The sequence below is a fragment of the Sorex araneus genome, chromosome 1 (assembly GCF_027595985.1).
Source record: "Sorex araneus isolate mSorAra2 chromosome 1, mSorAra2.pri, whole genome shotgun sequence".
Taxonomy (NCBI): Eukaryota; Metazoa; Chordata; class Mammalia; order Eulipotyphla; family Soricidae; genus Sorex; species Sorex araneus.
Genome location: NC_073302.1, coordinates 401689218 through 401708327, shown reverse-complemented (window position 1 = coordinate 401708327; position 19110 = coordinate 401689218). Strand labels below are relative to the sequence as shown.

At 37.3% G+C, this 19110-nt stretch overlaps 1 protein-coding gene across 4 annotated transcripts in view; it reads left to right on the top strand.

Moving 5' to 3' along the window:
* Positions 1–18833, top strand: part of PHTF2 (putative homeodomain transcription factor 2) — a 111736-nt gene extending 92903 nt beyond the window's left edge. For 3 of the 4 annotated variants that reach the window (XM_055141105.1, XM_055141088.1, XM_055141096.1), the window contains 8 exons: positions 1989–2117; positions 4073–4345; positions 4564–4695; positions 6777–6863; positions 10092–10247; positions 11086–11181; positions 15362–15487; positions 16293–18833. In XM_055141105.1, the coding sequence (XP_054997080.1) occupies positions 1989–2117; positions 4073–4345; positions 4564–4695; positions 6777–6863; positions 10092–10247; positions 11086–11181; positions 15362–15487; positions 16293–16313 (1020 nt within the window). In that variant the 3' untranslated portion in view covers positions 16314–18833. The remainder of the gene's footprint in view (positions 1–1988; positions 2118–4072; positions 4346–4563; positions 4696–6776; positions 6864–10091; positions 10248–11085; positions 11182–15361; positions 15488–16292) is intronic. The other variant, XM_055141111.1, reaches the window with a different exon arrangement.
* The last annotated feature ends 277 nt before the right edge of the window (positions 18834–19110 follow it).

Genomic DNA, 19110 nt, shown 5'->3' with positions numbered 1-19110 from the left:
ATATAAATATAACATATACACACATATATGTATATATGTGTATGTATTTTGGTACAAATTATTTCTGTACCAAAATAGAGTGTTTCATTTGGAGATAAATTATGAAACAGCATTTGGGGAATAAAGTTGTAATAAACCAGTATCATAAGTTTTAGTATTGAATAGTGAAAAAATAGATGTCCTTGTTGCTGGGGATGTGATGCCTTCTCTGCCCCCAAACTGCTGAATATGGTGGTCCTGATGGCCATTGAGTACTCCTGGACCCTGAGCATTGCCAGGTGTAGTCTTCACAAAAACCTAAATAATACTATGTCTCTGGTTTTCTGCTGTTTTTGGCTATCTAAAATTTTAAATAAAGGGGCTACATTTTGATAAACTTTATCTAAATATAGGTAAAACATAAATTTTCGATAGAGATGGTACAGCAGATAGGACACTGCCTTGCGTGTGGCTGACCCAGGTTCAATCCCCAGCATCCATATGGTCCCAACCAGGTGTGATCCTTGGTGCAGATAAGGGGTAAGTCTGAACACAGCAGTATGTGGCCCCCAGACTAAAATAATAAAATAAAAATAAAATTTTAAATGAAACCTCTCCATAGTCAACCAACTAAATGAACATGAAAGAAATTTGCCCATAGTGTGACTATTGGCATTATGACTTGCCTATAATTATCTGTTAGTGTTTATAGTTCTTATAGAAACAGATTTACATAAAGAAAATTAATGTATTGGTCATAACAACCAACTTCCCCTGTGAGTTAACATTTTAATATATTGATATTTTATGTCTTTAATTAAAAAATTAACACTAACTTTGTACTTATTTGAGGAAAACAAACTCCTTAAATTTACAGAAATATATATGGATCAGTAGATTATTTTGTTTATTGTTAGAGGGCATTGTAACTTAGAAGTACACTAATGGAAGCAAATACATCTCATTCTGGGTCTGACCTTTTAGTGATATTTCTCAATATTTGACAATGTAAAGGTCAGTGTTTCATTCGTTTTATTATCTTTAGCCCCCAGCCTATCCTTCTCTAAAGAATTTTCTTTTGAATTTGGGTCTAAAACCACCACCACCACCACCACTACCTTCCCCCCAAATTAAAAAAGAAAACAACTTATGCTTGTTATTCTTTATACTTACAGCATTCAGATTTTCTTGTAGGGTTTCTTTGACACTTGAGAAATAGTTTATTCTACTGGGGAGGGTAAATATTGTTCTATGTGGGCTTTTTTTTTTAATCTTTGTTTTGTTTGGTTTGATATGGTTCCACACCCAGAAGTACTCAGGGTTCCTGGCTCTGAACTTAGGGATCACTGCTGGTGGGGCTCAGGGCGCCATTTGTGGTGCCAGGGATTGAACTCAGGTTGGCTACGTGCAAAGCAACCACTCTATTTCCTGTACCTGGGGAGGGAGTGTATATTGATTTTTTTTAGAGAAATGCCAACTTGAAGAATAATTAAATGAAATATTAAGGATAGATATGTGAGGCAGAAACTCTCTGGATGAGACTTATTGTTTTCCCTTTCAAAGATATTCAAATATCATATGGTATAATCTTATGTATTGAATAATCATATGTTTGACAGTCAGTAACATGAACTATATGATCTGTTGGTCTTTAACTTTATATTACAAGTTACACGGAAAGGAATGACAAGTGATTTTGCTGACATACTGTATTTTCTTAACAATAGGTTGTCTCATATCTGTTATAGGAAGTTCTTAACATGTACATTTTTGTAACAATAATTTCTTATGCCATTTCTTCTGTAATTTTGTCTTCAGTAAAGATAAAATTTTTGTGTCACTTAAATTGTGTATATTGATATGTATGCAGATGTTCTATATACAGAATATGACAAATGCATTCAGTCTATTTTTAGTGTAAAAATAGATAAATACATGCAGTATAACATTGACATACTTTATTCATGAAATTTGATAAATGGTTTCACAAATTTGTTTCTTTTTTATAGAGTCATTTACCCTGGCTCCATAGTCCCCACCCAGGATTAGAAAAAATAAGTGCAATAGTGTGGGAAGGCAATGACTGTAAGAAAGCTGACATGTCCGTACTTGAAATCAGTGGCATGATTATGAACAGAGTGAGTTTTAAAATTTTATTCTTTTTGTTCAAAGTTATTAACATGAGTAATTGTTGGTATATTATTACCTCATTTTGTCAGCCTAGGAAGTAGGTGATTAGTCTCTATTTGGCTCCTCTTATGATTTAAGTAGTGATTTGTCACAAACCACTCTAATCTTTTAGTGTTTCATTCTTCTGACTAAAAATAGATGATTCAGTCTAAAGGTTTTCATCTTTTGTGTTCTTTTCTTTTGCTTTCAGTGGATCAAGTTGAGGAGCTACTAGATTTATGTGTTGATAAAGACTTTTTTCCCCCTTTATCATGCTTCTGGGTTTATTTGCTTGTTAGTTGCCAAAACATTTAATCCTGCTAAAGGGGCCAGAGAATAGTACAGGGTTAAGCCATATGCCTTGCTTGCTGCCAATCGCGTCTGCCCCTATTCAGTCCCCTGCACCATGTACCCCTTCTCCTCCCGTGCATCTCTGGGTGCAGTCCTGGAGGCCCCTGACACCCTGAGTTGATCCGGGCAATCCCAAGTACCATCAGTACCATCCTGGAGCCCTAACATCACTGCATCCTGGCTTCAGAGGCCTCCCCCCACCACCACCACTTTAAAAACCAAAGAAACGAACAAAAAAATCAAGGTAGAAAACTGAAGTTTATTCTTGAATGACTACTTAAATATATAAAACTAATACAGCTGGTAGTTTCTGTTTCTGTAATTTATGTTTCTTTGATACTGGTTCTGTAATGTGAGTTTAAATTTTGCTTATCTTACATAAATTATTGGACTGACTGATAGCTCAGTGGGTAGGGCATTTACATTGCACGTAGCTGACCCAGGTTCAATTCCTCCTTCCCTTTCAGAGAGCCCGGCAAGCTACTGAGAGTATCCCAGTAGCTTGGCAAGAGCCTGGCAGAGCCTGGCAAGCTACCCATGGAGTATTCGATATGCAAAAAAAAAACCAGTAACAAGTCTCACAATGGAGACGTTACTGGTGCCCACTCGAGCAAATCGATGAACAATGGGATGACAGTGCTACAGCTGGTAGTAAAAAATCATGATTAATTAGAATACAGCTGGTAGTAAAAAATCATGAGTAGAGTAAAAATACTATGAATATTAATTTCAGTTTTTGTTTCTATTATCAGTTTGTTCTTTCTATAGTTTATGTGCTTTTGGGCAAGTAGGCATGATTTAACTTCAAATTCTAAATTTCTTGTGTGTTTTCTAGAATTATTATGTATCTAGAAATTGATGCACTTTTTGTTACATAGTTCAGTGTGAGCAATGAAAAGCTATTGGTGAGGAATCTCTAGAGACACACGATGGACTAACAGATCATTTACAGAACTTACAATTCGTTAATAATGAAGTTAGATACTTAAGTTCCTTTCCATTTCTACCAGTGTTTTCCCACTATTTAATTTTATAATTCCCTTTGTTACAACTTCCCATGTTTTTTTAAAACCCCTCTTTTATGTAACCTTTTCTTCCTTTAGAGTTTAAGACATCTATTTGTATTTTGAGCTATTTGAAGAAAATCACAAATTAGAAATTTGTTGATTAGTATAACTCTAGATTATTCCTTTAATGAATGGAATTTAAACAAATATAAAATCTGAATTTTTAGTATTTCAGTATATTTCTAATTTTTTAAATAATGAAATACCTAGAATTTTTTTCTCAATACCTGGGTGAGATCTGGGTCAGTGTTTTGCATCTATGGTGTGAAGAGTTTTGATAATGAACTGTTTTCAAAAACTGAAGAGATAGTTTTCTGCATTTATGTATAAACTCAAACTCTAAGTAATTTATAGCTTTACTATAAAGCAGCTTCCTTGCTCTGTAGTAAAGCTACTTTGCCTGTAATTTTATATTGCTATAAATAAAATGTTTAATAGGAATTGTATCTTATACTAGATAAATTATGTACTTTCTTTTTCTTTTTTTTTTTATTCTCTTTGTAAAGGTGAACAGTCATATACCAGGAATAGGATACCAGATTTTTGGAAATGCAATTTCTCTAATCCTGGGTTTAACTCCATTTGTTTTCCGACTCTCTCAAGCCACAGACTTGGAACAACTCACAGCGCATTCTGCATCAGAACTTTATCTGATTGCATTTGGTTCTAATGAAGACGTTATAGTTCTTTCTATGGTTATAATAAGTTTTGTGGTTCGTGTATCTCTTGTATGGATTTTCTTTTTCTTGCTCTGTGTAGCAGAAAGAACTTATAAACAGGTGGGTATACTACAGACTTACGAATATAGACTGTTTTGTCCCTTTTATAAAAAGTATTCCTGAAGTATGTCAGTATTCCTTTAAATCACTTTGGCCTATAGTATTTTCCTGTTTTTTTAACATTTAACCAAGTAAAATAATAAGAATCCATTTTTTGTTGATTTTTGTTTTCTGTGATAATCTGCTTGAAAAATGATCTTTGTATTTCTCTTTTTTAGCGATTACTGTTTGCAAAACTCTTTGGACATTTAACATCAGCAAGGAGGGCTAGAAAATCTGAGGTTCCTCATTTCCGATTGAAGAAAGTACAGAATATAAAAATCTGGCTCTCTCTTCGTTCCTATCTTAAGGTACAATGGTAGTGATAAAAGTCTTCTAACATGCTGATTCCCTATGAGATCTCTAGCTTCTCAGTCAATATATATGTATGTCTAACTATATAATCATGTATGTAAGCGCTTACCTGCTATGTGACCGTGCTTCAGTATTCTTTTCAGTCCATATGCAAAAATTCAAAATAGATATGTAACCAATTCTTTATAGTGACACACCATGAAGTCTAAAGTGTTAACATGTGTTTTAGGTAGATGATTCGAGATCAGATTGTCCTAAAATTATCTTTGTTCATGAATCTCACCAATTTCTCATCCAAAATTTAAAGATTTTGTTTCTGTGAAGAGCATTCATCACAAGCCAGCAGAGGGAGCCCACTGCTTAGAAAAGAATTTATTTTTTTTAATCTAAACAAATAAATTACCTCACTGGCCTGGCCTTTTCTGTTTAAAATATTAATTTAAAATTCTAAGTCATTCTTCTAAGCCATTTCTTTAATTGTTAAAAATAAATTTATAGAAGCTATGAAAGCTCAGGGAAATGGGAGACATTTGAATTTTGAGAGAATACTCTGAGGATGATTTCTTTGTTGCTGCATTAAGCAGTAATGAATTTCATTACATATAGATTAATCATGTTATAATAAAATTGAACTAAAAGCCAAATATGCTCTGACATACCTAGAAATGGCATGAGGGATGTACTATTCATCTATTCTTATGTTTTAAAAATTCACTGTTTCTTAATTAAATATTTTTTTTCTTTTGGAGTCACTTCCGGCGATGCACAGGAGTTACTCCTGGCTCTACACTCAGGAATCACCCCCTGGTGGTGCTGGGAATCAAATTCGGGTCGGCCGAGTGCAAGGCAAACGCCCTGCCCGCTGTGCTATCGCTCCAGCCCCATCTTAGTTAAAATTTTTAATTTCAGTATAGCTCCAGTGAGAATTGCTACAAATTGACAAACATTGTTTTTCCTCTGGTATGGGAGGAAGAATGCTATGATCTTTGTCGTTTGGCTTAGTAAAAAGCTACCCCAAATTTCCTCTTATTAACCTTAATAGACATTGCAAATGTTTTTGTTACTTTGTTCAGTATACAGTCTATGTTAACCTGTACCATTCACTATTGATGAGAGTTTACTTTGTTGTCATTGTTTTTATTTGTTTTGGGACCATACCCAGTCATGCTCAGGGTTACTCCTAGCTCTGCTCTCAGGAATTACTCCTGCCAGAGCTCGGGGAACCAGAAGTGGTGCCAGGGATTGAACCCAGGTCAGCTGTCAAGAGCCCTACCCTCTGTACTATCGCTCCAGCCCTGAGAGTTTGCTTTCCTATGGTAGGAATGAAAATTCCTAACCACCTTAGCAACTTGTGCACTAGTGAGGGAAACATAAGCACCCCCCTCAAACATTGGTACTTACTTTCCTCTTTTATGTAATAAACCTTTTTTTTTTTTAAGAATTAGCAGACTTTTATTTTTCAATTTTTTTTTTATTGAATCACTGTGAGACAGACCCTTAACAAAGCTGTTCATGTTTAGATTTAAGTCATACAGTATTCCTCATCCATCTCTCCACCATTGTATATTTTCCAGCACCAGTGTCCCCAGGTTCCCTCCCATCACCCCTTACCCTTCCTCTCTAACACGTACTTTTCTTCTCTCTCTTCTCTCTCTCTCACTCTCTCTCTCTTTCCTTCCCCTTGTTTTTTGGCATTATGGTTTGCAATATCCCATCACCCCCTACCCTTCCTCTTTAACACGTACTTTTCTTCTCTCTCTTCTCTCTCTCTCTCTCTCTTTCCTTCCCCTCGTTTTTTGGCATTATGGTTTGCAATATCAGATACTGAAAGTGTAATCAACTTCTGGATTATCATTGATTCCTCATTCTCTGCTGCCAAAATATGTCTTGAATCCATCTACTTTTCTTCATTTCCATTTATACTATCCTAATTGAATCCATTGGTCTCTTGAAGTAGTGCAGTTTTCTCATAATTGGCCTGCAGTGATGATCAACGTTTTAGGGGAAAACATAGAAGTTGGTTACTAGTTAGTAAATATAATTAATTTTAAAGTGTTTCCCTCTTTTTTCCTTTTAGCGTCGAGGTCCTCAACGTTCAGTTGATGTAATAGTTTCATCTGCTTTCTTATTGACTATCTCAGTTGTATTTATCTGTTGTGCCCAGGTGAGTTAACTTGTTTTATATAGAGTATGATAACCAAATATATAAATATTTAACTTCAGAGGCTTTCTAATAATAAAGTATTCATATAGTTAATCTTAGCTATTAGTTGAGCATATATTAATTAGTTTTGTAATACATCTGATTATCTTTAGTTTCCAAAACAAACTTGTGAATTACTAAGAAGTACAAAAATTATTCCAAACTATTTTCCATGTATTGTCATTGTTACTTAATTGCCGAGTGTTCCTAAAAAGAATACTCAGTGACCAAAATTAGAGGGTAAGAAAGTAAGTCAGGATTTAGTTTATGTTGTAAAAAAGTAATGTGACATCTTATTTATTTGGCTTTGTTTTGTTTGGGGGCCATACCTGGAGATGCTCAGGATTTACTCCTGGCTCTCAGGGATCAGATTTGTGGCAGGCTTGGGGGACCATATGGGATGCTGGAGGTTGAACCTGGGTGGGCCGCAAACAAGGCTTATAGTTGCTGCAACCCCTGTAATGTGGCATTTCAAGTAATATACATCAAACAGTGCTGTGGTAAAATGCAATTTTTTCATCTCTGTGTAACCCTTTATAATACATATTACATACATGCATATCTGATTTTATAAGCTAGTAAGGAGCCCAAAATGAAAGTGTTTCAGTTTATGTATTATTGCTGTGGCAGCCATAAGTAGGGGTTTGGGGTGGGATACTCTGACCTTTGAGTCTTATTCTTACGTGATGGACGGGGATGAGACTTCAGCCTGCATACCTTATTATATACGCGTACAACATGAGACTAGAATTCTGCAAGGCCAACTGTCTTCCCATTAGCAAAGGATGATAAGAAAGAAGCTTGTCTGACAGCCTGGATTCTAGCAAGGTTTGGGAGAGATTTTGTCTTCAGAGTATAAATGCTGGGTTGGAAATAACACAAAAGTTAGGGAAAATTATGTGCCCTACGCTAATTCTGTCCTTGGCACAGCCTGGCCCCTTCTGCCAAGAATCAACAGCTGTAGCCAGGTGGCCCCATACCACTGATGGGTGTGACGTGGGTGGCCCCTGGTGGTCCTCAGCAGCTCTGCAGCCTCAGGCCCTCGCATTAAACTGCTGGCCAGTGAGTGTCCTAGATAGTGGTTTCCAGGTTGAGCACCACTTAGGTACCCCCCTATATATATGTAATTCTATCCATAATACAGGTTCATGGTCCAAATGTGCATTAGCATCCTGTGTAGTAACCGTGTCAAAAAGTTAATGAAGTGTACTAGGCTCCTGTTCACCTGGCAGGAGCAAAACCAAGACTATTCTAAGAATTATCCTGCAGCTTGGACCTCAGGGTTTCCACAAAGACCCTTCAGATTTCAAAACATCAGAAAAAAATTATCTAACATAAGTCAACAGCAGATTATCCAATAGCAGGATTATATAAGAACCCATGTTTAATGAGTAAGAACATAGATATAACACTATGAAAAGAGAACAGGTGGATTTGAGAAAGAAGCAATGGTACTTTAGAAACTGGAAAAAAATACAAATCCAGATATTTTAGATTCTTGCCTGACATGCTCTCTCACTTATTCTCCCTCACTTCACCTTTTGAGTACTAAATACTGCAACAGATATCATAAGCAAAACAAAATCTGGGAAAAGAGTGACAAAGTATATGCCTTAATTAACATTGTCATTCAAAACACACAAGTAGCTTTGTAAATTTATAAAAACCAAACCATACAGGGGCTGATCGATAGCACAGCAGGTAGGGCGTTTGCCTTGCACATGGCCAACCCAGGTTCGATTCCCAGCATCCCATATGGTCCCCTGGGCACCGCCAGGAGTAATTCCTGAGTGCAGAGTCAGGAGTAACCTCTGTGCATTGCCGGCTGTGACCCGAAAAGGGAAAAAAAAAAAAAGAAGTCATAAAAAAAAAAACCATACAGACTAATTTCTAAAAAAAAATAGTTTATACAGAGGGTGGGTGGCCAGTAAGCCTATGAAACATTCTTTCTAATTAGGGAAAGCAAAACTAAAACATAACATATATATCATCAGATTTGCAGATGTTGAGAGATTAGACCATACCAACTATAGATAGAAATGAGGTCAAAAGAAGCATTGATAACCTGCTGCAAGTATAAATGGGCACAATGGTCTTAGGGACAATTTTGCAGTTTCTAATTAACTGAATATGTGCATATCAATTTTGTTCTGAGATCAGTTACTAAAGAAAGTCTGATATGTACACTAGGAAAAACATATAGGTAATTTCAGCATTCGTTTGCAATAACAAAAAAATGTTTGCAATAAGAAAAAAATGGCAGAATAAAAATTAATTGGAAGAGTATACAAAACCTTTGGTTGGTTATTTGGTATTTGTTGTTGTTGTTGTTTTGTTTGTTTTTTTTGGGCACACCCTGCAGCACTCAGGGGTTACTTTGGCTCTACACTTCAAAATTACTCCTGGCAGTGCTCGGGGACCATATGGGATGCCAGGGATCGAACCTGGGTTGGCCTCATACAAGGCAAGCATCCTACCCGCCATACTATCTTTCCAGCCCTTTGTGATTTATTCTTTGACTTGTAAAATTTCCTACAAGTTAGAATGAATGAATTTAGAGCTAAGTATATCAACATGGACAAACAATAGAAAAGAAAGTTTAATGAAAAATAAATCAAAGAATTCTGTAAATTGCAAAGCATATATAAAATAATTTAAGAAAATAGCTGGAGCTAAGTATTTGTATTGGAAAGATAAGCATAAAATGTAATGCCTTTATCGATGGGTGTGAAAGTATGGGAATGCTGACCAAAGTTTATAGGGCCTTCAACTGATTTTTTTTTTCTTGTTGGGTCACACCCAGTGATGCTAGGGGTTATTCCTGGCTTTGTACTCAGGAATTACTCCTGGCAGTGCTCAGGGGACCATATGGGATGCTGGTAATTGAACCTGGGTCGGTTGTGTGCAAGGCAAACACTCTACCTGCTGTACTATCACTCCAGCCCCCAATTCTTTAATATTTATTTTACTTTTCAAACATTTTTATTAAAGATTATAAAAATTAAGATTTGACAAAATTGAAGAGCTGCTGGGATGTCCAGGAAAGAGGAGAAGGAAAACGAAAAGCATTTGACAAAATTGAGTGGAAGCCTTTGGGTTTAGATTCTGTTAGAACTGTATTGTTTTAAGTGCTTAAAATATTTCATTATGTGGAATGTTCTTCATGTTGCCTTTTTCATGTACTTTTAGTTGCTTCATGTACATGAAATCTTCCTTGATTGTCACTACAATTGGGAGCTGGTAATCTGGTGCATCTCATTAACACTTTTTCTTCTAAGATTTGTTACCCTTGGCTCAGAAACAAGTAAAAAATATAGCAATACCTCAATATTACTTACTGAACAGGTGAGAATTCATGTTTATTGTGCTATAGGTTAATGTCTATAATTTAAATGTTAAACTAAAATATTTTCATTTACTTTAAGATTTTCAGGAAGCTATGTTATTAGATTAAATCGATTGTGTTGTAAAGCAAAGCTTGAAATTTGTTAAGATGCAAGCCTTTCTTCAGTGTTCCTGCCTTGATTCAGATTTCAAGTCTAATCTACTTTTATGCTTCATTTTCACTTGATTGGAAAGAAGCACCAGTGGTAATTAAGGATTTTAAGTGATTAATGTTTGCTAGATAGTAGAACCGTATTTGAATGGGCATAACATTTTATCCAATAGAAAAGATGAAGCTTAATACTTTTGATCGTAAACTTCCTTTTGTATGATTTGTGAGTACTTTCCTCCCTGTTTTCATAGAAATTACAAAGGAATTTATTACCAGGAACTTGTTGAATGATCAGGGATAGTTTGAATTAGAAAATCAGTAACCCTATAAGTGAGCTCAGTTGAAGAGAAGAGAGGGAAAGTAGCAAATTTACTGAATGGTTTATTTTCTTCTAGTTACTATTCTTTATATTGATTTGGTTTGGGCACTAAAATATTTTATGTAAGGAACAGCATCAGGTTTTCTTTTCACTTCATCTTTCAGTTACATTTGAAAAATTAATTTTTTATGAAGTGCAGAAAGTTTGAAATGTATAATAAGTTGTAGAGATTATTAACATTACTTACAATCTCAAAACTCCAAGGAGTTCTTGGAGTGACTGCTTTTTGGTTCTATTTAATTTGGTTTTAAATATTGGTTATAATTTTAAGTATTTTTCATTCTTTACTCTTTTTTTTTTAATAAAAGATAAACCTCTACTTGAAAATGGAGAAGAAACCTAACAAAAAAGAGGAACTGACACTTGTGAATAACGTTTTAAAACTGGCTACTAAACTGCTAAAGGTAAAACTAGAATTAACAGTGGATATAGAGAAGGGGAGATGGCTGAAGGGCTGGAATGCCTGCTTGGCGTTCCCTGGGCCCTGGGTTTCATTCTCAGCATAATCTTCAGTACTGCTGAGTCTGCAAAGACCAGACTGAGTCTGGATGGACGTCCCCTGCCTCCTCCTCTCAGCACAGCTTGGGAAACCCTCTATCCTCCCACCCCCAAAAAGACAAAGTAGATAGAATGTAGATATTGTATTCTTATTCGGACATATTTTATTCTCACATTTATTATAGATTATAACTTGAATTTGTTTCTGGTGATTATTTAAATTTTTTCCAGATTATATTTTAGCACAGTGATGCCCTAAACATTTTACTTCTCACTGCAAAAGTAATTCAAGTCATTTATTTCTGAAATCTTAATAACAATTTGACATCTCAGCGATCTTTAAAAATAGGAGCTACAGCTGGTGGTGCTCATGTTGTTGATCCAATGTTGCCTGTAGGCCTGGGGCGGCACCCAGCAGCCATACTCAGGGCCTTCCTCATGCCAGCATGGGCTCTGCTATTTCAGCTCTCTTCTGGCTCCAGAAGTTTTTAGAGTCTTGATGTTTAACGTTTTTAGGTTGACACCTGTGAAAAAAAAATTTTTTTTAATTGAATCAATGTGAGAACAGTTACAAAACTTTCAGGTTTTGGTCTCAGTCATACAATGATCAAACACCCATCCCTTCACCAGTGCACATGTTCCACCACAAGAACCCTAGTATACCCCCCCTCCCACCCTCCACCCTGCCTGTGTGGCAGATGGTTTTCACTTTACTCTCTCTTTACTTTGATTACATTCAATTTTCGACAGAAAACCCACTATTATTATTTGGAATTTTCCCCCAACAATCAGACCTGCTGAAAAGGCATCATTAGATAATTTGCTTTCTATTGCTGATAATGAAGAGCATATGATTTTGGATTTCTGTATTTTAGTAATTAAGTCCAGAGGTATTTCTGCCAGCAGCCACTGCGTTCCAAGATTGGTTTTTGTACCTCTGGGATCATGGCTGTTCAGAAGCGGAGGAGCTCTTTGTGGGCAGCCGCTTGGGGTCTCGTCTAGGTGGGGAGCAGGGCCAATTCCACACCCCTTCCCTCCCATCATGAGTTTCCCATGTGCCCCATCAGTGCAAGCTCCTACCTCTTTGTCCACTAGGCTCTGAAAGGTGGCGGTTGCCATGCTGCCGCAAAAGGGAAAAGGCCAAGAGACAAAAACCCTTCCCCTCCCGGGGCTGCACGGGGCCTTAGCTTAGTTCACAGTCCAGGAGCATTTCTGCCAGCAGCCACTGCATTCTGAGATTGGTTTGTGTGCCTCTGGGATCATGGCCGTTCAGGAGCACTATGCCTCCTAGAATTTAAAAAAGATTTCAAAAATGTGCAATTGAATAAAATTGAGAATTTGTCTTATATTTTGAACAGTAGTTTTCTAGGGGGCCACATCCAGGAGTGCTCAGGGCTTATTCCTGGATCTGCACTCGGGGAGAATTCTTGGTGAGGTTCAAGGAACCATATGTGGTGTCGGGGATCAAACCTGGGCTGATGGGCTAACTGCATACAAGGCAAGCATCCTACCTTCTGTATTATGTCTCGAACCCTAAATAATAATTATTTAGGGGGGGTGAGTTGGGGCCATGCTCACTCCTGGTACCTGATCAGGAGACCATATATGATGATGGGAATTGAACCCAGCTCAGACACTTGCAAGGCAGGTGCCCTACCCACTGTACTAATCTCCAGCCTTATAAAAAAATTATTTCAAAGCTTGGTTTCTGTAAAAATAGAATATTTTTGCAGTTTGTTTACAAAAATTCAGAGGATTGTATGAAGTTGTGTCTCAATGTTAAGGTTAATTCTTCAATTGGCTGAAAAGTATTAATTGGGTATAGACTGTCTCAGGATAGTAGACATTCAAGGGATTTAGAAGAGTGGTGGGAGTGTTTGTTTGACAGGTATATACTGGGTATATCGTCAGTGTAGGCACTATGCCTGACAGGAGTAGGCTATAAAGATTAGACTGTCTTCAATATCAGCAGAGAGGATTTAAAAAAAAAAAAACAGCACAAAGTTGATCCTTTTTTATTAGAAACCTGGAAGTTAATATACATTGCTCATCATCCTCTCTCTCTCTCTCTCTCTCTCTCTCTCTGTCTCTCTCTCTCTCTCTCTCTCTCTCTCTCTCTCTCTCTCTCTCTCTCTCTCTCTCTCTCTCTCTCTCTCTCTCTCTCTCTCTCTCTCTCTCCCACCCCCCCCTCCCCACCTCTCTCCTTCCCAAGAGCTTATTGGGTCTACTTCTCAGATATCTTCTGATTAGCAGAGACCCTCCACTTCTGTCAGTTGAGTTTCTGTATTCCTGGTCTCATTGCTTCCACTTTGCCAACCATCTGGCCTTTTCTGTGTGGACATCTGATAGACTCCTCCCCAAATTAAAATCCTCTAGTGACAGATGGTTAGCACAGTCTGTCCAAGAGGGACCCATACCAAGGAACCCGTTGTATAAACTCTAGCTAGGAATTCTTGCACTTGGACTTGAATAAATGCTGAGCTGTATTGCAGCAGTCCGAGGTCCGTGTTCTGGTGTGTCTTGTGGAACACCTACTCTTCTCCCCCATTCAGTGTCTTGATACCTTCCTGTTTAGCCCACTGCCTTTGATAGGATTCTTACGTTTCAGTCATCATTTGCGTTTCTGTTAGATTTCGAGGTTCTTGAGTTTGGGGACTGAATCTTTTTCCTGGGGGTGGGCTTGGGGCTGGGGGCTGGACCTTCCTGGCTCTACACTTAGAAATGACTCCTGTTGGTGCTCAGGGGACTATAAGGGATGTCAGGGATCGAACCAAGGCCAGCGCCTTACCTACTGTATTGTCTCTCATGCCCCTGGGGACTGAATCTTAACTTCCCAAGCACCTAACACAGGTCCTAGCATAACGTTAAACTTTATATGTTCAACTCTTTTGATTAATAAATTTTTCCATGTGTTTGAAAAATCCATGTGTTTGTCTCAAAGGAGAGATTCCATTTATATACTACCTGTGTCCAAAATTCTGGTGTTTTTGAAGTTCTAATTCATTCACAGAAAGAGAGTATTCTTTTTTTTGTTTTTTTTTTTGTTTTTTTTTTTAATTTATTTATTTTTAATTAGAGAATCACCGTGAGGGTACAGTTACAGATTTATACACTTTTGTGCTTATGCTTCCCTCATACAAAGTTCGGGAACCCATCCCTTCACCAGTGCCCATTCTCCACCACCCGTAAACCCAGTGTCCCTCCCACCCTCCCCAATCCCATCTCCCCCCCACCCCACCCTGCCACTGTGGCAAGGCATTCCCTTCTGTTTTCTCTCTCTAATTAGCTGTTGTGGTTTGCAATAAAGGTGTTGAGTGGCCGCTGTGCTCAGTCTCTAGCCCTCATTCAGCCCGCAACTCCCTTCCCCCACATGGCCTTCGACTACAATGTAGTTGGTGATCGCTTCTCTGAGTTGACCTTTCCCCGGAACGTGAGGCCAGCCTCGAAGCCATGGAGTCAACCTCCTGGTACTTATTTCTACAGTTCTTGGGTGTTAGTCTCCCACTCTGTTATTCTATATACCATAGATGAGTGCAATCTTTCTATGTCTGTCTCCAGAAAGAGAGTATTCTTGAGACCAGGTGATAGGGCTCATTTATGGGTTCCGCCAGCATTATTGGGCACAGCGGTGGATGCCCCTTGTACACTCAGGGGTGGCCCAGGTATCCTTGGCATTGCAGGGCCTGAGCTTCATCACATCCTCCGGCCCTTGCATGCACTTTGAATTGACGCCGGTTAGCTAAGAATCACCAGCAGGTCCCTTGGGGCTCCTGAACACTTCTTGTGAGCTTTCCCCTCCTCTCTCACAAGAAAAGATACTGTTTTTCAGTTTCTACTCTTAAAATTAAAAAAAAAAGGTTCTCACAGTTCTTTTAAGGTACTATGCCAATAATTCACTAGTCATTTATTTGAGACAGAACTTTTAGCAAGAAATTTAGGTTACAGAGTTCTTTTTAAGTAAGTCATCATTTCCTAATACACACTTTGAAACTTAAAACCTTTTTTTGCGATCATGCTTTTTAGACATCCTCATTGTATTTTTAAGGAATGTGGCTCATGTTTCTGTTTTCCTGTTTTCCCTCTTAGGAATTAGACAGTCCTTTTAGGTTATACGGGCTTACCATGAACCCACTGCTTTATAACATCACGCAGGTCGTCATCCTCTCAGCTGTTTCTGGTGTCATCAGTGACTTGCTTGGATTTAATTTAAAGGTAAGTGCTTGCTGGGTTTGGTTTGGTCTTTTCCTTAGCACTGCCTTCCATTTTTCTGATAGGCATTTTATCCTGGTACTGTTTGGAGAGCTTACATGCATAGCAATGTACTTACTTTGATATTATTGTATATGATTTAAAAAATAATTTCCCACTAGTTTGAGAGAATGGTGTGTGTGTGTGTGTGTGTGTGTGTGTGTGTGTGTGTGTGTGTGTGTGTGTGTGTGTGTGTGTGTGTTTTGTTTTGTTTTAGTTTTTGGTTTTTGGGCCATACCCAGCAGTGCTCCATGCTTACGTCAGGCTCTGCACTTGGGGATCACAGGGCCCAGGCTCATGGGAGTGGACCGTGGTACCTGGCATGTATGAGGCCCTGAATTTGAGTCCGAGCACTACATGCATTCTCACTTTCTTGGCCCCTGGCCCCTGTGAAAAGAAAAAGAGTTGGATGGCAGCTCAGAGGTCCAGAGTTTATTTCTTGTATGTGCTAAACCCAGAGTTTGAGCCCCAGCACCACATACCCCCCCAATCCCGACCCCTGATGGCCCCTCGCATTGCTGGGTTTGACCAGCAGCACATCACTAAAGCTGAGCTCTGAACTGTTGGTGCTGAACCTGCACTCGGGGCTTCCTGAGCACTGTGTAAGAGGCCTCCTCTCCCCTCGTCCCACAAAATAAAAGGATAAAGGACTTGAATGGGAGAGCCTACATTTACTTAAGAATGAGACTTCACTATACGATGTAATTGAATGAAATGTGGCACAACGACGAGCTGTAACTGTCAACTGCTTCTCTTGTTTCTTCACTAGCTGTGGAAGATTAAATCATGACAATTCAGAGAAAAGAAGACGTAGCCTCTTTTCCAGAATAAGAGTACCAACTAAGCTGCCTGAAACAGTCTCCAACACTTGACTTCAGGAGCCTCAGCTGGGAAATTGAAGTGTTTACATCACACTGTGTTGTGCAATTCTTATATTTATTTGACTTGTTCACTGTTAGTTGTTTTTTTGTTGTTGTTGTTTTGGTTTGGTTTTGTTTTTACATTTATTTTAGTCTTTATATTTTATTTTGAAGCATTGATGTTCTTAGTTGTTGAAAGGGTGATAAAACTGATAACCCAGATACTTGAGATCCTGGTAATTGCTCATAAATAATTGAGAAGATAACTCATGAGACTCGAAGCCATTGCGAAGCACTATTTCTCCATCGATGCCGTGAACTTGCCTTACCTGAAGAAAAGTTCCTTGACTTTAGAATATTGCTTTGGACTCCGCTAAACATACAAAGCATTTTCTTCGGTAAATCAAGATCCAGTCAGGGTTTCTCTTGAATTATTTTGGAACAATGCCAGGATCTAAACTGATTAAGCTGCAGTTTAAGCACCCTCAGTATTAATGTATATGTGGTGTTACATAACATAACAGGTCAACAAGTGCTCTTTGATGATAAAACTTTTAATAGAGCAATAATTGTAAATGGTTACCATACTGTAAGATATTTTGATAAAAATTAACTAGTAATGTATTTATTTGAAACACTGGGCTGTTTGCACAGCTCTAACTGTGCATGCTCAAAATGTGCACTTTTTAAAATTGTTACTTTTAATGCATATCTTTATATGGAATATGTTATAGTGTACTAGGGCATGAAATGGTATCCTTTTGAGTGAGGTATATACTCATCTCACAAGTGAAGTGCCTATTGATATTACTACAGTACATTTTGTTTACTAAAGTAAAATAATTTTCTTCCCATGGTACACTATGGTGTATGCTATTCATGCCACACTCAAATGAAGAATTTAAGAATAGTTTTAGAACCAGTAAAATATTCCTCCGATTGCAAATTATAAAACTACAACTAATTTTTCAGAAAATTATCTTCAGCTTGCAAATTCCACCCTCCAAACTTAATATGGTACATTTTTCCTTCCCCCCTTCCCCCCATTTTTATAAGGGCTATTTTAGATGCTTTTAACCTGTATGTTTAACCCAGCCCCTGGACAATTAATTTTCTAAGTATCTAAATGAGGACTCACTGTGTTGGCATGTTAGGTAAATAGGGTGAATATGGTGGTATCTTACATCAGGCCTTGATATTAATTTGTCTTATTTGTACAATCAAGAATATTTTAGAAATGACATAAATATGAAGTGGTTTTGCAATTTTTTTTTAATAAAAACTTGGCATCTAGTTTCTAAAGCAAATTTATTTGAAACAATCTAGAATTTTCTTGGTGCAAGATGTATCATGATGAGTATCTTTACATTTTTACCGTATTTTAGGAGATTTAAAATAATTGCTAATGATTTATTTGATTGGTGCAGTTCTAATTCCCCAAATCATACATCTTAAGACCAGGAATGTGTAAAACAACAGAGCCATGCCATGTCATGATAGCTCTTTGTCTTACCATTCCTTCTGATCAGCCTCAGTTCAGCCTAGTTGTATAGTATATTTTATTTCTGTAGAAAACAGCATAAAGCTTTTTGTTTTATTTGCCTGTGTTCTAATGTGTTTAATAATGACCAAAGTGCATTCTGAGTCTCTTCAAGGAATGTATTACTGGAGCTTTAAGAACATGCTTATTTTCTCATGTGAAAAATTAGGCTTTGTTTCTTCTTCCACTATTGTCTAATGTTGAGGTTGTTTTTAGGAATTATATTTTATAAACTTTTTCATAATAAGGTACATACCTATACAGAACTTAACATTTTGCACAGAATATATCAAATATATTTTGAAAAAAAAAAGTACAGCATGAGTTCTGTTAGGAATAAAAGATGAAACTATTGTATCTCACCAAAAAAAAAAAAAAGCCTATTTCAGAATGGAAATTATTTTTGAGAAAAGTAGCTGAGTATACTGATTTAGTATACTCATTTAGTATAATGCTTGTTTTGGATTGAAACTCATTTTAACTTAGAGTTGGAAGTTGATTTATTAAGTAAGTATACCTCTCCACAACTTAATAATAATATGTTGTATTATGTTACTAATGTGAACAGCAGTAGAATACTAAAAGAAAAAGTTGGCATTTAAAGCAACTTCTGAACATTAAAGGAACTGTTTTCAAAGCAGAAAAGTTGACATTGCTGCCTTTAAAAATACCATGAATGTAAAAAATTGAAAGAAATTGTCATAAACAGAAATGGCAGTTTAGAGACAGAATTGTAGCCGATGTTTTGTGTCAACTGTTGTTTCTTTGCCACATGTATTTAAGAGTTTGAACACCAAGTTTTAAATAAAACTTTCTATGACTGACGGTTTTAAGTTGGCGGTATTTTTTAAATATCCAAGTTATGTATATATGTATGTATACAATATAAATATATATATTTCTATGGTGATATGTGTTTACTATAGCATTAACTCACTTACCTGTTAAATTTAAGGGGTGTGGGAATAAATTTCTTTTCCTTTTGTTGCTGTTGTTGTTGTTGCTATGGTGACCAGGAGTCACACGTAATTGGTTGCGGTCACATTGGGCATAACAAACAGCAGTACTGCCAGCATTGCACTCAACTTGTGGGATGGGACCAGGGACCACACTCAGAGCCGCAAATCCACAAGTAGGGAAGTCTACCTCTGCGTTGTACCCCCAAAAAGAGTCACCAACATTTAAAA